Here is a 17119-nt window from a genome sequence, read left to right as displayed (position 1 = left end):
AGAGAGTCTTAAGCAGACAGTGGGCTGAGCACAGAGCCCAATGTGGGGCTTGGTCTTATAACCCTGAGATCATGACCTGAACCAAAACCAAGAGTTGGGCATTTAACTGACTGTGTCACCCAGGCATCTCTACTTTTTTTTTTTTTGTAAAGATTTTATTTATTTATTTAGAGAGAGTGCAAGTGGAGGAAGGAATAGAAGAAGAGCAAGAGAGAGAATCTCAAGCTGACTCCTCATTATGTGAGGAGCATGACATGGGCTCTATCTTACCACCCTGAAATCATGACCTGAGCCAAAATCAAGTGTCAGATACTTAACTGACTGAGTCACCCAGGTGCTCCTCAGCACCACCACTTCGATTTCTGATAAAGTATCAGCAGTTTTACTTAGCATTACTTTTGTACAGTCAGTCTCAAGAAATCTGTACTTTTGAGAATTGCTGCTTTAGATCCATCTTAAAAAGTGTTGTAAAGGAGTCTAAAAAGGATCAATCTGATGTGTGTGAAAGTTAAGGGCCTTCTAGAATAATCTTCTTACACTCTTTAAAGGCAAACCACTTAATGCAAACACTTACTATGAATGGTATTTAGTCAAAAACTAGTAGATATGAGAAGCAGCCAAATGTGACTCATAACCTGAAGAAATTTTTGGAAATAAAAATACATCAGTGGCAATAATAGAATTAGGAGGGACGCCTGGGTGGCTCAGTTGGTTAAGCAGCTGCCTTCGGCTCAGGTCATGATCCCAGCATCCTGGGATCGAGTCCCACATCGGGCTCCTTGCTCAGCCGGGAGCCTGCTTCTCCGTCTGACTCTGCCTTCCACTCTGTCTGCCTGTGCTCGCTCTCGCTCGCTCTGACAAATAAATAAAATCTTTAAAAAAAAAAATAGAATTAGGAGATGAAGGTTTAAAAACAGTTGTTGTAACTATTCTTAAGAGTTTAAAGGAAGTCAGGAATGCAATGAGGAAAGAAATGAGAAATACTGAAAATTAACCAAATAGAAATTCTGGAGTTAAGGTATAACATCTGCCCCTCCCCCAAAAAATTTACCCAAAAGGGTTTATGAGGTTAGATGCTATTAAAGAAAAGATCAATGAATTTGAGAACATACCAATAAAAACAATGCAAAGTGAAGTACACACAGCAAATATATTTTGTATTTGTGCTTTTGCTGTGTGTGGGGTGGATAGTGGAATGGAGCCTGAGTGACCCATGGGGGCCATAGAGAGTGGTCTAATGTATCTGTGATTAAAGTTCCTGAATTAGGGGCACCTGGGTGGCTCAGTGGGTTAAAGCCTCTGCCTTCGGCCCAGGTCATGATCCCAGGGTCCTGGGATCGAGCCCTCTATCGGGCTCTCTGCTCAGTGGGGGGCCTGCTTTCCCCTATCTCTCTCTGCCTCCCTCTCTGCCTACTTGTGATCTCTGTCTGTCAAAGAAATAAATAAATAAAATATTTTTTAAAAAGTTCCTGAATTAGAGGAGCTAGTTAGAAATGAAAAATATAAACTTACAGATATAAGCAGCTTAGGAACTCCATCAGGAGTAACTCAAGGGAAACCATATCAAGGTACATCATAATAAAATTGTAAATCAATAGCACAAAAAATTTGAAAGTAGCAGAGGTAAGAAAACAAAGACAAATTGCATATAGGGAAACGTTTAAAAATAGTGATTAGAGACCAGACTTATCAGAGCCAGTACAAGTCAGTGATATTTTTAAGTGCTAAAGGAATAAAATGTTAACTTAGAATGCTGTATTCCACAAAAGTATCTTTTAGAAATGAAGACTAAATGATATTTTGCACACAGAAACTTGAAGAAATGTTAAAGAAAGTTTCTTAGGCTTTAAGGAAATGATAAGAGATGGAAAATTGATCAACACAAATAATATAAATGATAAGAGATGGAAAATTGATCAACACAAATAAATAAAACCAGAAATTATAAATATTTGGGAAATTTTTTTATTTTTAATTTTTAAAAAGATTGATGTTTGAAAAGTGAAAGTAATTGCAGTATATTGTGGCATTTATGAATTATGTAGAAGTAAATGTATAAAATGTATGAAAACACTAACACAACAGGAAAGGAAAATATAAATATACTGTTATAAGTCCTGTATTATTTAAAGCAGACTGTATTAAGTTAAAAGTACATATTGGGGTACCTGGGTGACTCAGTCAGTTAAAGTTCTGACTCTTGGTCTCAGCTCAGGTCTTGAACTCAGGGTTATGAAGTCAAGCCCTGTTTTGGGCTCCCCACTGGACATGGAGCCTACTTAAAAAAATAGATAAAAATTCAAATTGTAGGGGCGCCTGGGTGGCTCAGTGGGTTAAGCCTCTGCTTTCGGTTCAGGTCATGGTCTCAGGGTCCTGGGATTGAATTCCACATTGGGCTCTCAGCTCAGCAGGGAGCCTGCTTCCCCCCTCTCTCTGCCTGCCTTTCTGCCTACTTGTGATCCCTCTCTCTCTGTCAAATAAATAAATAAAATCTTTAAAAAAAATTCAAATTGTAAACCTAGGAGCAATCCCTACAACAGTGAAATGCAGATTATAGTTATTAAGCCAAGGGTTGAAATGAAAGGGAATACCTAAAAATAGTAAATTCAAATGAAGGTAGAAAGAGATAATAAAACAAAAAATAAGATAGGATGAATATAAAAGCAATAAGACCATAACTATAATTAATATAAATTATCTCACATTCTTTTTTTTTTTTTTTAAGATTTTATTTATTTATTTTAGAGCATACACCTGTACCCATGCATCTGGGAAGGGGTAAGAGGGGAGGGAGAGGAAGAGGGGTAGGACTCCCAAACAGACTCTGCACCAAGCTGGAAGCCTGACATAGCTCATTCCTTTGACCCTGAGATCATGACTGGAATGGAAACCAAGAGTCAGAAGCTCAACTGACTGAGCCACCCAGGTGTCCCTGTCTCACATTCTTACTAGGAAGTAGAAATTGTGAGACTGGATAAAAAAGGAAAATGAAATATGTATGTACAAGAAACCTACTTTAAGTATAATATTAAAATGTACATAGGAAAATGCTAATCAGTATATGAAATGTTAGTAACATTTTATTATGTTGATATTAAATGAAGTAGACTTCTGGACAAGGAGTATTATTAAGGCCAAATGGACACATTTTGTGATGAACATGGCAACTCATCACAGTCATCACAAAGACATACTATCATAAATATGCACATATCTAATAACAGAGTTTGAAAGTATATGAAGCAAAACCTGATAGAACTGATATGAAAAAAGGACAAATCCACAGTGGTAATTGGAGAGTACAGCTTTGTCAACCTCATAAAACTTTGTCAACCTCATAAAACACATTGCTGAAGAACATATAACTAATATAATACTTGATAATTAAAAACCAAATTCTTCCCTTCTAAGATTAAGAACAATGCAAGGTCCACTTCCTTTCTAATAGTAAATGTTCAGAACAACAGCAAATATGAACAACATATCAACCAATTTGACCTATTTGAAGTGTTGTAGACTCCTCATAACCACAGCAAAATACATATTCTTTTCATGTGCAGTTGGTACGTTCATTAAGGCAGAAAATATACTCACCCATAAAACAACTCACTAAAAGTTTATAAAAATCATGTGATGTGTGTTCTCTGACAGTAGTAGAATTAATAGAAATCAAGAGTCTGGAAAATTCTGATATATTTGGAAATTAAACAGCATTTCTAAATAAACCAAAGGCCGAAGAAGGAATCACAAAAAAAAATAGAAAATATGTTGAACTGAATTAAGATGGAAACATGGCATATCAACATTTGTTTGATGCTGACAAAGTGGTATTGAGTGGGAAATTTGTAGTTCAAATGCTTAATTACAAAAGAAGGAAGTTCTAGAAGCAATGTTCAGCCCTTCTACTAAGAAATAGGAAAAGTGTCCCCTCCCCTCCTTCCACTGACAGCAACAGGATTTTCCTTCACTCCCAAAACAGCTAAATAAACCACCCAAAAGGCTTAGAAGGAATACTATTAGGAATAGTGTCTGTGCTCACATGCTGAATTGGAAAACCTCAAGGCTTTTGCATTGGTATCGGAATAGTTAGCATTAGATTAAATACTATTTGGATGATACTCTCTGACATCTTAGTAGCAAGACCCAAGCACATTGAACTGTTTCCAAGTTACTTACCTGTATTTTAGAACAAAGCCCGAGAATATTTATAGGAATAAAAAAGTATTCATTGCTCATCGAAGCAAAATTCACAATGTCTGGCATCCAATAAAAATTGCCAGGCATTCAAAGATGCAGAAAAACCTGGCCCATAATGAGGAGAGTAATTAAAAGCAACTCAGAACTGACATAGATTTTGGAATTAGCAGGTACAGACATTAAAATGGTTTTTTAACTCTCTTACACTTACATTTAAAAGAGAGTGGAAAAGGGTAAAAAATGTGAGCAGGCTTGTGGTTGCCTGTGGTGGCAGAGTTCAATAAGCTGGGGTTAATGCAAAATGATATATGAGAATGATAATGTGAAAGAGACCATAAGAAGAGTTCTTGGGAACCTTTATAATGACAGGATGTTTCGCATTAAGAGAGTACTAGGCCTGACTATGAGGCAGCAGATTTTGCCTAAAGAGCAGTGGACAGAATATGAAGAGGATAAATTCTACCTTGAACCATATCTGAAAGAAGTTATTTGGGGAAGAAAGAGACGGGCAAAGAAATAATCATGGAATTAAAATCTGTGGTAGCAGCTGTCCTACAAATAATTTTAAGATGTTGAGTAAACATGAAATGTACAATTTAGAACTATTTAAGCTGCAAATGTATTACTTTAAATAAATGTCTATTGTAATTATAAAAAATATAAAAATAAAAAAGAGGAAAGATTTAAAATAAGTCATTGGAAATATTAAAATGACCCAAACTGAGTGTCTAGAGCTGAAGACCATGATGTCTGAGATGAAAAATTTTACCAGATGGGATTAACAGATTAGACAGTGAAGAAGAAAAGATTAGTAAATTTGAAGACATCACAATAGAAACCACTTCAGCAAAGAGTGGCAGTTTCCTACAAAGTTATTATACAATGGCCTTTCCTCTTCTAAGTATTTACTCAAGAGAAATGAAAACGTGTCTATCAAAACTATATACACTGTTGTTTATGGCAATTTATTTGTAAAAACACCAAACGTAGATAACTCCAAATACCCATAAACCAGTAGATGGATAAACACATTGTTGTATATCTATATAATGTAATAGTACTTAGTGATAAAAGTCTTGTTACACACAACCATGTGAGAGAATCTCAGACTTTTTTGAGTGAAAGAAGCCAGATTTAAAAAGTATATTATGCAATTCCATTTATAGAAAATCTTAGGTAATGCTAACTAAACCATAGTTACAGAAATTAAATCAGCAGTTCTCTGGGGATGAAGTAAGGAGATATAGAGGAATTACCAAGGGGCATAAAAAACCTTGGTGGGGGGGGAGTAATGGATAAATTTACAACCTTTTTTTTTTTTTAAAGATTTTATTTATTTGACTGAGAGAGACACAGCAAGAGAGACAAGCAAGGGGAGTGGGAGGGGGAGAAGCAGGCAGGCTTTCAGGTGAGCAGGCAGCCTGAGGCAGGGCTCGACCCAAGCTGAAGGCAGAGGCTTAACAACAGAGCCACCCAGGTGCCCCTAAATTTATAATCTTGATTATGATGAATTTCACCTTTTGGATGTATTTGTCAAAACTTATGAGATTGTAGATTTTAAATATGTGTAGTTTATTTCCTGCCAATCATAATGAAGATATTAATTTTTGTTTAAAAAGAGCAAATAAGGGGCACCTGGGTGGCTCAGTGGGTTAAAGCGTCTGCCATCAGCTCAGGTCATGATCCCAGGGTCCTGGGATTGAGCCCCGCATCGGGCTTTCTGCTCAGTGGGGAGCCTGCTTCTTCCTCTCTCTCTATCTCTCTCTCTCTCTGTCTGCCTCTCTGCCTACTTGCGATCTCTGTCTGTCAAATAAATAAATAAATAATCTTTTTAAAAAAAGAGAACAAATAAAATTCCAAAGTAACTGTAAAAGGAGGCAAATTATGTATGTGTATACACACAAGCAGAAATCTATAAAGCAGAAAATGGATAAATAGTAGAGAAAATGAACAAAATAAAACTTACAGCTTTTTTTGAGAAGATGAATAAAATTGATAATTTACTTGCTACTGTGAATAAGAACAAAAGAAAGAATGCACAAGTTGTTCATATTGGAAGTGAAAGGAACCTATAGACATTAAATGGGCTATAAGGCAACATCAAGAACAAATTTATGCCAGTAAATTTAAAAGATACATCAAACTTTAAGTAGCTATGAAGATTATTTTAAAGGTACAAAATATAGCCAACAGAAGAAAGAATAAAAAATCTAAGTAGGTGTGTATCCAGTATATAAATTGAGTTGATAATCAAAAACATCCCCCAAAAGCAAACCCAATATTACATGTCTTCACTGATAAAGTCTATCTAATATTAAAGGAAGAAATACTAGCAATCATTCAAAAATAGAGTATTTCTTAATTCATTTCATGAAATCAACATTAATACTAAAACCAGACAAAGACATTACAGGAAAAGAAAGCTACAGACCAATATTTCTTAAAATTATAGAGGCAGAAAAGTTCTTTACAAAATATTTGCAGGTTGGGGTGCCTGGGTGGCTCAGTTGGTTAAGGTCCAACTCTTGATTTTGGCTCAGGTCATGATCTCAGTTTCATGAGATCAAGCCCCAAGTTGGGCTCTGTGCTCAGCATATGGCTTGCTTGTCTTTCTCCCTCTGCCCCTGACCCCGCTCTTGAGCTCTCCTGCTCACATGCTCTCAAATAAATAAATAGAATCTTAAAAAAGAATTTGCAAGTTAAATTTAGTAAAATACAATAAAATACATACGTAAGTATATAATATACCTCATGGTCAAGTGAGTTTATCCAGGAATGCAAAGCTTGCTTAACAGCTTATAATTTATTTTTGTAATTCACCGTATTAGAATAATAAGTGAGAAAATTCATCTGATCATTTCAGTAGGTGGAAGAAAAAGCACTCAACACCCATTCATGTTGAAAAATTAAAACAACAACAACAACAAACAACTAGTAAGAATAGAGGGAAACTTTGTCAACCTCATAAAACACATTGCTGAAGAACATATAACTAATATAATACTTGATAATTAAAAACCAAATTCTTCCCTCCTAAGATTAAGAACAATGCAAGGTCCACTTGTAGCACATCTATTCAGTGCTTTATAGAAGATATGCATTATCCTTGAAGCACACAAGAAGATGATCAGTGTCATTAGTTATTATTAATCATCAGAGAATATAAATTAAAGCCACATTTAGAAACCATAGCCACCGGAATGGCTAAAATTAAAAGGACAAAAAATTCTTTTTGTTGATAGTGATATGCAGCCATTGGAACTTTGTTGGAATTCGTAATGGTATAATCACTTGGGAAAACAGTTTGGCGGTTTTAAAAATAAAGTTAATCATACAGTCTAGCAATTCCATTCTCAAGTATTTGTTCAAGAGAAATCAACACATATTTACAAAAGGGTTTACACAATGTTCATCATATCTTTATTTGCACTAGGGAAAAAATATAAACACTGCCAATGTTCATCAGCTGGCGAATGTATAAACAAATACTGCAATATCCATATGTATTTTATTTGTTGCTGTGTAACAAATGACTCAAAATTTAGCTGGTTAAGAAAATTTGTTATCTCACCATTTGTATAGATAAGGAATCCAGGTGTGGCTTAGCTAAGCTGCAATCAGTTTGTCATCTCAAGGCTCATCTCAGGGAAATATAAACTTTTGAGATCATTGATGTGGTTGCTGACAGATTCATTTCCATGTGGGCTATTGAACCAAGAGACTCAGCTCTTCACTCAGTCTTGGTTGGAGGCTGCCCTCTATTCCTTACTGTGTTTGCCTCTCTCTATACCAGTTTGCTTTCTCATCAGAGAGAACAAGTAAAGGGCAAGAGAGAGAGTGTGTAGCAAGATGGAGACCATAGTCTTTTTTTTTAATTAAAATTTTAAATTTATTATTATTTTTTATAAGCATATAATATATTTTTATCCCCAGGGGTACAGGTCTATGGATTGCCAGGTTTACACACTTCACAGCACTCACCATAGCGCATACCCTCCCCAATGTCGATAACCCAACCCGCCTCTCCCGAACCCCCTCCCCTCAGCAACCCTCAGTTTGTTTTATGAGATTAAGAGTCACTTATGGTTTGTGGAGACCATAGTCTTAAAACCTGTCTCATTAGTCACATCCCATCACCATTATTATATTTGCTTCATTGAAGTAACTTGGTACTTCATTGAAGTAACTTGGTACCAAGTAACTTGGTACACACTCATGGGAGAGGGAATTACAAAAGGCATGAATACTATAAGGGTGGGGAACATTGGAAGCCATTTCAGAAGCTGCCTACCTTACAATGTAATGAAATACTACTAAATAATGAAAAATAAACTTATTGGTACATGCAACAGTGTAGCTGAATGTCAAAAACATTAAGTAGAGCAAAAGAACCCAGGCATAAAAGATAACAGAACTAATCTTTAGAGTGAGAAGAAAGGTCAGTGGTTGGGTGAGAGAAGGTTTTTGTTTCAAAGAGGTAGGAGTATCTTTCTGTGATAGAGGAAATGTCCTTTATCCTAATTGTGGTAGTGGTTACAGTGGTGAATATATTGTCAAAATTCATGGGTGAATTTTATTATATGTATATCATATATATGATATACATATATATGTATATCATAATCTGAGTTGGGTTTTTTTGAAAGTATGCTACTGGATTCAATGGACTCTTTTACAAAAGTCTTTCTGCAGTTTTACGGAGATATAATTGATATGCAGCACTGTATACTTTTGAAGTGTATAGCATAATGACTTGACTTGCATATATCGTAAAGTGATTACCACAGTAAGTTTAATTAACATCCATCATCTTATGTAAATACACAAAAAAGGGAGGGTTCCTCCCTGTATTGGGAACTCCAAGGATTTACTCTCTCAACAATGGCATTTATCTCTTTGTTTATTTATTTATTTTAATTCCCAAAGATTTAATGTTAACAAAAATAATGATTTGTGGGGCGCCTGGGTGGCTCAGTGGGTTAAGCATTTGCCTTCAGCTCAGGTCATGATCTCAGGGTCCTGGGATCAAGCCCCGCATCAGGCTCTCTGCTCAGCAAGGACCCAGCTTCCTCCTCTCTCTTTGCCTGCCCTTCTGCCTGCTCGCAAACGCTGTCTGTCAAATAAATAAATTAATTTTTAAAAAATGATTTGTTTTCTACCATTTTCTTTTAGGATGAAAACAAAAATCACTGAACAAAAAATAGTTTTCCATTATCCAGTAAATGAGCATGCCTTACAAAAAAGTAATTTTGGAAGTTTAATCTAATAATCCCTCCTAGGGTGGAGGGATTACCTGAAGGAAAAGAAATCCTAGGTGTGGAGGTTTCTCTAAATAAGGGCATGTTTCTTAAAATGACCCCCATGAACACCAAGATCCTTGGGGAGATCAATTTTTTTTTCACTTTTATTTCAAATTCCCCCACTGAAGTTTCAACAACTTTAAAATATACTGCATAGTAGTGTTAACTGTAGTCTTCATGTTATATATTATATCCCCAGCGCTTATTATAACTGGAAGTTGTACCTGTTGAACACCTTCATCCAATTCCTAACTCTCCACTTCTGGCTACTACAAATCTGATCTCTTTTTTTGTGTTTCTTCTTCCTCTTCCTCCTCCTCCTTCTCTTCGTCTTCTTCTTCTTCTTCATCTTCTTCTTTTAGATCCATATGTAAGTGAGATATATAGTATTTGTCTTTCTATATCTGTCTTCTTTCACTTAGCATAATGCCCTCAGGGTCTGTTCATGTTATAAAAAAGTCAGGATTTCTTTCTTTTTTTATGTCTGAATAATATTGAAATGTATACATACATCACAACTTCTTTATTCATTCATCCGTCATTGGACAATTAGGTTCAGTATTTTGGCTGTTGTAGATAATGCTGCTTTGAACATGGGGGTGTAGATAGCTCTTTGATGCAGTGTTGTGGTTTTTTTTTTGTTGTTGTTGTTATATTGCTGGATGATACGGTAGTTCTGTTTTTAATTTTTTGAGAACGCTCCATGCTGTTTTCTCTAGTGCTTGTACTAATTTACAATTCTACCAGAAGTGTATAAGGGTTCCCTTTTCTCCAATCTTTGTAGAATTTGTTATTGTTCGTCTTTTTGATAGAAGCCATTCTAGTAGGCATGAGGTGATATCTCATTGTGGTTTTGACTTGCATTTCCCTAATAATTAGTGATGCTGAGCATCTTTTTATTTACCTGTTGGCCATTTGTATATCTTTTTTGGAAGAGTATCTGTTCAGGTCCTTTGCCTATTTTTTTTTTAAAAAGATTTGTTTCGTTTATTTTAGAGAGTGAGAAAGAACAAGGGAAGGGACAGAGAAGAGGGAGAGAATCCTTAAGCAGACTTTCCACTGAGTGTGGAGCCTAACACGGCATGATCCCAGAACCCTGAGATCATGACCTTAGCTGAAACCAAGAGCTGGATGTTTAAGCAACTGAGCTACCCAGACACCCTTGACCATTTTTAATTGGAGTATGTGTGGGTGTGTGTGTGTATGTATGTATGTATGTATGTATGTATGTATATATGTATATAAGTGTTTTGGTATTATGTTGTGAGTTGTTTATATATTTTAGATATTGACGCCCTATCAGATATATGGTTTGCAAGTTCAGTGGACTGCTCTTAATGACATCTGCATATCTGCACATTTTTCTAAGTGACATACTAGGATGCTGTAGTGGCAGTGCCATTTTGTGTTAAGATCTTTGGTGTCAGAAAGACCCAGATACACATACTGGCTCTGAAACTTGCTGCATTCTAGTACTTCACTGACCTAAATTATTTTGGATATCCCTAAAACAATAATTACTGTTTATTTAGAATCTATTCTGGCCAAATACTATACTAGACATTTATGTGTGTATTACCTAAGTTAATACAAATCAAAATAATCAACATTTTTTGAAACATACACTCATACAAAATATTTCCATGTCTTCTGTGATTTAGTGCAGAAACCCAATTAAGTGTTGGTACTATAATTATCCCTTCTTTACAAAAGAAGAAATTGAGACCAACAGAATAAATTTTTAAAATATGAGGAACTCAGGCAGCTGTCAAAATTCTGGTTTTGTTTTCCATTCTTCTTTTCCTGTGGAATTAAACTTTTTATATGTTATCCAAACTTGTTGCAAAGAGTAACTGCAACTTCAACTTAAAATCTATTTTTGTTTTTTTCTTTAAGAAACTTCTCTTAGATTATGAATGCTAAGAGTATCTCCAGGAGTCTAAGTAGAAACTGTTCAGGTGAAGGTCAGTTTCTAAGAGGAAAGTACTGGGTGGAATTGAAAGAGCATAAGCTCAGTTCCAGACAAGGAGAGCTCTAGAAATACTAGCCATAAATGAAAAGCCCATAAATGAAAAGTCAATGTTTATATGTATTTGATATAAAAAGTATGGCTCATTTTCCTACTGTTTCCATAAATTCTTTGTCAGCAATGACATTTTCAAAGTCTAAAGTTGATAAAGGTTTGTGCTTGTAAAATATATTATGACATTTAGTCACTATCAAAAGTGCCCAGATAGGAATTTTTTTGGGGGAAGTAAGACTTTGTCACTTAAGGCCATGAAGCATTTAATTATAGCACTGCTTACTTTGGCACCTGTATTTCCATAGTACTGTGTAGCATAAGTTTTTCCCCCCTTCGTTTGTCAGCATGGAATATTTTTCCTCTTTTAATATATAACATAATCAGGTTTTTCAATATTCAGTCACTTACTATAAATGGGGTTGAGTTATGTGTTTATCTGAAACTATAGACTAGGGGTGTGTGGATGACTCAGTCAGTTAAACATCCAACTTTTTTTTTTTTTTTAAAGCAGGAGCCTTTTTTCTTTTTAAAGATTTTATTTATTTATTTGACAGACAGAGATCACAAGTAGGCAGAGAGGTAGGCAGAGGGAGAGGGAGAAGCAGGCTTCCTGCTGAGCAGAGAGCCTGATTCAGGGCTCAATCCCAGGACCCTGGGATCATGACCTGAGCCAAAGGCAGAGGCTTTAACCTACTAAACCATCAAGATGCCCCAACATCCAACTTTTGATTTCAGCTCAGGCCGTGATCTCAGGGTCATGAGTTTGAGCCCATGCTGGATGTAAAGCCTGCTTAAGATTCTTTCCCCCTCCGTTTGCCCCTTTCCCTGCTCATGCACTCTCTTTCTCTCCAAAAATAAAGTATGAAAAAGTATACTCTTAAAAATACACTTTTTTATTTTTTATTTTTTAAGATTTTATTTATTTATTTGACAGATGGAGATCACAGAGAAGCAGACAGAGAGAGAGGAGGAAGCAAGCTCTCTGTGGAGCAGAGAGCCCAATGCGGGGCTCAATCCCAGGATCCTGGGATCGTGACCTGAGCCGAAGGCAGAGGCTTTAACCCACTGAGCCACCCAGGCGCCCCTAAAAATACACTTTAAAAAAAAAAAAAGTATAGACTAGCAACAACCTAATAAAAGTACATATATGCAATGCTTGTATATTCTGATTCAACAATCTGCTTAATATACTGTAGTTCTAGAAATTAGTCGATTAATTTATTAGTAGACTTGATTCCTGAAAAACAGTTTCTGGAACACTGGGAAAATTTTGATTCCTCACTGTTTTTCATTAGCATCATGTTCATTTTTGCCTTTTTAACCTTTAAGTCTTTTGTCTTCATCGAATAGAATAACTTGGTGTGCACTCCTTCATGACCCAGTTATACTTCAATCTGGGTTTAAGTCTCATCTCTCTCATAAAGCCTTCTCTACTTAATCCAACACAATTTTTTTTCTTTTCTGAAATTCTGTTGCTTTTCTCTTTAATGTAGTTTAAATTGTCTTCTAGATTATATACATTGACTTTATTTTTTTAGCTGCTTTCATGGATGTTATTTCCTTTTATCCTTAGACCCTGGAAATAGTTAAGAAAGGCAATATTATTCTTCATTTTATGATACAAAAAATAAGAATAGATATTTATTTCTTGAAGATAAGGCTTCAGCCCAAATCTTCATTCTAAAATCTGCTGTGCTTATACTGTATCACTTCAAGTTTTATACTTTACCTGCTATTCCTACCACATGCTGAGCACATACTGGTATTTTCAGTTGATTGGTTTAAAGTAAGTTGTTTCTAATCAAACTTGTATCTATTTCTTTTAAAGAGCTCTGCAGTTAATTAACTAATTAATTCTAGAGTCTTTTGTCATAATTAATCTTGAAGCCTGAGTTCTTCAAAGGGGCAACATTTGTTTAAGATTTAAAGTTTGGACTATGTAAATTATTCTTATTTATTTATCAAATGTCATTGTGTACCATATGCCTAATATTATTGGTAGCCCTGGATATGGATAAATGTTGATTACATTATTTTGTTAGTAATATTCAGTCTTTTCTTATTTATGCAGGAGAGATTAAACAGATTCTAGAAAATGAACTTCAGATACCTGTGTCTAAAATGCTGTTGAAAGGCTGGAAGACCGGAGATGTGGAAGACAGTGTGAGTTTCTTAATTGCCTAGAAATAAAAGGAAATTAAGTCATGCAATTGACTAAATGATACATAAAAATTGGTTTTTATTAGTTTTCATACATATGACAGAAATAGAATTTGGTAATAGCAACTTAGTTTAAGGAATCCGCAAATAGTGTTGATCAAGTTAAAAAACATTTTCATGGTAAACCAACAATAGTTTTGAATGAGTTAGGTATGTAATTGAAAACACTGTATGGCATGTTTTTCCTATTTCTGTTATTTAGGAGTTAGTTTGGCACTCTCTTTTTTTTTTTTTTTTTAAAGATTTTATTTATTTATTTGACAGAGAGAAATCACAAGTAGACGGAGAGGCAGGCAGAGAGAGAGAGAGGGAAGCAGGCTCCCTGCCAAGCAGAGAGCCCGATGCGGGACTCGATCCCAGGACCCTGAGATCATGACCTGAGCCGAAAGCAGCGGCTTAACCCACTGAGCCACCCAGGCGCCCCAGTTTGGCACTCTCTTATGAGAGCTTTTACTTTTTTATTAAACCTCATAGGGTGTCAGTAAGTACCCTGGAATAATTTACTGAACAATTATTTACTGGCCTGCAAGAAGTCATGCACAATGTATACATGTATGCCAAATATTGATTATGGAACAAAGATAATAATAAGACATTTTTTTAAACTTGGAAAATTTAATGATAATCTTTTTTACTTGGGTAATGGCCAGTGCATGGAATGAATTGTACTTTAAGAATTTTCATAAAGTGTTGCAATTTTAAGGCAGTAGTTGCTGTTCTTAAGAACCCAGTAGCAGCTTCAGGTATTAAATATTTCACACACTCTTTCTTTGTCTGACAGAGAGAGTAGAGAGGGATTGAAAGAAATGAATTAACTCTAGAGTTTTAGATGTTTAAAGTGCAAATAATAATCAAATCCTTTCATAGTTATTAACTTGATATTTCAGTATCTAGGCATAAACTTACAGTGTTCAACTTTTGGTTCAGTTCTTTGTCAATGACTTCTGGTAGACATTGTGCCTATAAATATGTATACATGAATTCATTTGGTATGTGGAGGTGTTTGGAGTATTTAAGTAAGATATTTATATGAATTTCACATTAGCAAGGTATTTATAAATTTAGATACAAATTAGTGGTGTATATCAGACTTTCTTCATGGAACCAGGTTGTAAATATTTTAGGCTTTGTGGGCAATACAGTCTCCATTGCAGCTACTTAGTTCTGCTGTTGTAATGTGAAAGGAACCATAGGCAATATGTGAAAGAGTGAGCCATGACTGTGTTCTAATACATCTTTATTTATGGACAGAGAAATTTGAATTTTATGTAATTTGACATATCATGAACTACTCTTTTGATTTTTTTCCCTTCACCATTTAAAGATGTGAAAATCACCCTTAACTTCTTAGGCCATATAAGAGTAGGCAACGGGATATATTTGTCCCATAGGCATAGTTGTTGACCCCTGGTGCTACTGTAATTGAAACACAGGTTTAAAAATAAAAAGAAATGCTCCCTGAGTAAATCAACAACCTCGGTAGAAATAAAACACTAGGGCGCCTGGGTGGCTCAGTGGGTTAAGCCGCTGCCTTTGGCTCAGGTCATGATCTCAGGGTCCTGGGATCGAGTTCCGCATCGGGCTCTCTGCTCAGCAGGGAGCCTGCTTCCTCCTCCCTCTCTCTCTGCCTGCCTCTCTGCCTACTTGTGATCTCTCTCTATCAAATAAATAAGTAAATAAATCTTAAAAAAAAAAGAAATAAAACACTAAAGTGCATTAATTTATATGGCTGTATCATTTATTTGTTCATTTATTGAGAAGTTTATGGATATGTATCTGTTGCACATGGCATTTTTCAGTCGTTTGTGTAGAGAAAGGCAGTTATTTTGAAAATGTTCTTAAAGCCGTCTATTCTAATATTTGAACATAGTCTTTTGTTACTGACAATATCTTCAGTTACTTATTTCTATCTACTCTTTTCCTAAGGTGATTTCTGCTATTCCTATGCCATTAATTTTCTGATTGCTCCCAAATTTATATTTCCAGGTTATACGTCTGTGAATTCATGTATCCAAATTGATAATTCACTTTGTACTTGCATACCTTATGACATCTCTAAGTTAGCATGTTTAAAATGGAGCTCTTGGTTTTCCTTTCCATGCTATGTCTCTACCAGTTACCCCCAATAAACAGCAGCACCATATAGACACTGCTGAATCCAAAAATATGGGCATCCAGTCTTTTTCCATTTGAAACAACACCTAATTCTGTGGTAAGTCCTATAGCTTCTGTCTCCAAAATATATTTCCACTCTGATCACTTTTCAGTATTTTTATTGAGCTGCCTAGGCCATTAGCATCTTGCCCAGACCAGTGTAATAGCTTCATCATTGTTTTTCCAGCTTCCTTTCCTGGGTTCTTCCTTACATTAGCCACAGGGCAGCCAGAATGATCTTTTAAGAACATAAATTGAATTATATCACTCTCCTGTTAAAACAGTTTTTTATTGCACTTTGGATAAAATTCATGCTACTCACCATGGTTCAAAAGGCATTATATTATTTACCCAATGTTCACCTCTATGACCTCATCTTCAGCCTTTCTTATCGTCACGTGCCATGATGCAGCCATAGAAACCCTCTTTTAATTCTTCTATTAGACCCAAGCACTTTATATCTTTACTTGTACCTTCAACTGCTTGGAATGCTTTACCCCCAGTTCTTCACATGGGTGGCTCTGTTTCATCCTCAGGTCTCAGTTTAAACATTACTTTCTCTAACAGGCCTCTGTATAAAATTAGGTTCCCATCCCAGCAATTTCTACCATAGTCCCATGAGTAAATGTTTGTGAAATGAAGGAATGAATAAATAACTTAAAGAAAGTATCCATTTATATAATCATGCCATGTGTGATTTGAGGGGGAAGATTTAGTGGAAAATCTTTGGGTCGTGGTGTGGCAAAAGGTTAGTAGTGACTTGATCAAGTGGTAAGAGTAAGCATTTATCAGTAATCCAACAATTAAAATAATGAAAGGTAGAAAGGTAAAAAATAATTTTAAGGTCCTGTTGTATAATTGTTCTCTGTCTTAATTCTTAGTAATTTACTCTTTGTAAGTGGTTCTTCAATACCTTGGCCTCTTAGTTATTTGAATTTCTTTCCTACAGAAATCTTTTCCTCTACCCTGCATCAGCTATATCTTCCCCTGGTCCTATTATTTAATTATGATTCTGACATCTTAATTTCAGACTTCTATTTTCTGCCTACCATCTCTTGTCTTTCTAGCTCATTTTCTTTGGTACTTTCACTCCAACAATCCTTCCACATTACTTAGGCCTCTGGTCCATTGTTTCTATATCTGTTCATGATCATTACCTCCTTCATGTCCTCTCTTCCTTCCTTAGAGTGGATTAAATCCCACAATTAATCATTATAATCACTGT

The 17119-nt window shown here is 35.5% G+C and overlaps 1 protein-coding gene across 1 annotated transcript in view; it reads left to right on the top strand.

The window, feature by feature from the left end:
• FAF1 (Fas associated factor 1) overlaps positions 1-17119 on the top strand; it is a 481294-nt gene that overhangs the window by 175374 nt on the left and 288801 nt on the right. The window contains exon 5 of the mRNA XM_082688355.1: positions 13592-13683. Coding sequence (XP_082544481.1) covers positions 13592-13683 — 92 coding nt within the window. The remainder of the gene's footprint in view (positions 1-13591; positions 13684-17119) is intronic.

Source organism: Mustela nivalis (assembly GCF_964662115.1).
Source record: "Mustela nivalis genome assembly, chromosome: 10".
Taxonomy (NCBI): Eukaryota; Metazoa; Chordata; class Mammalia; order Carnivora; family Mustelidae; genus Mustela; species Mustela nivalis.
This window is presented reverse-complemented; position numbering and strand designations above follow the sequence as displayed.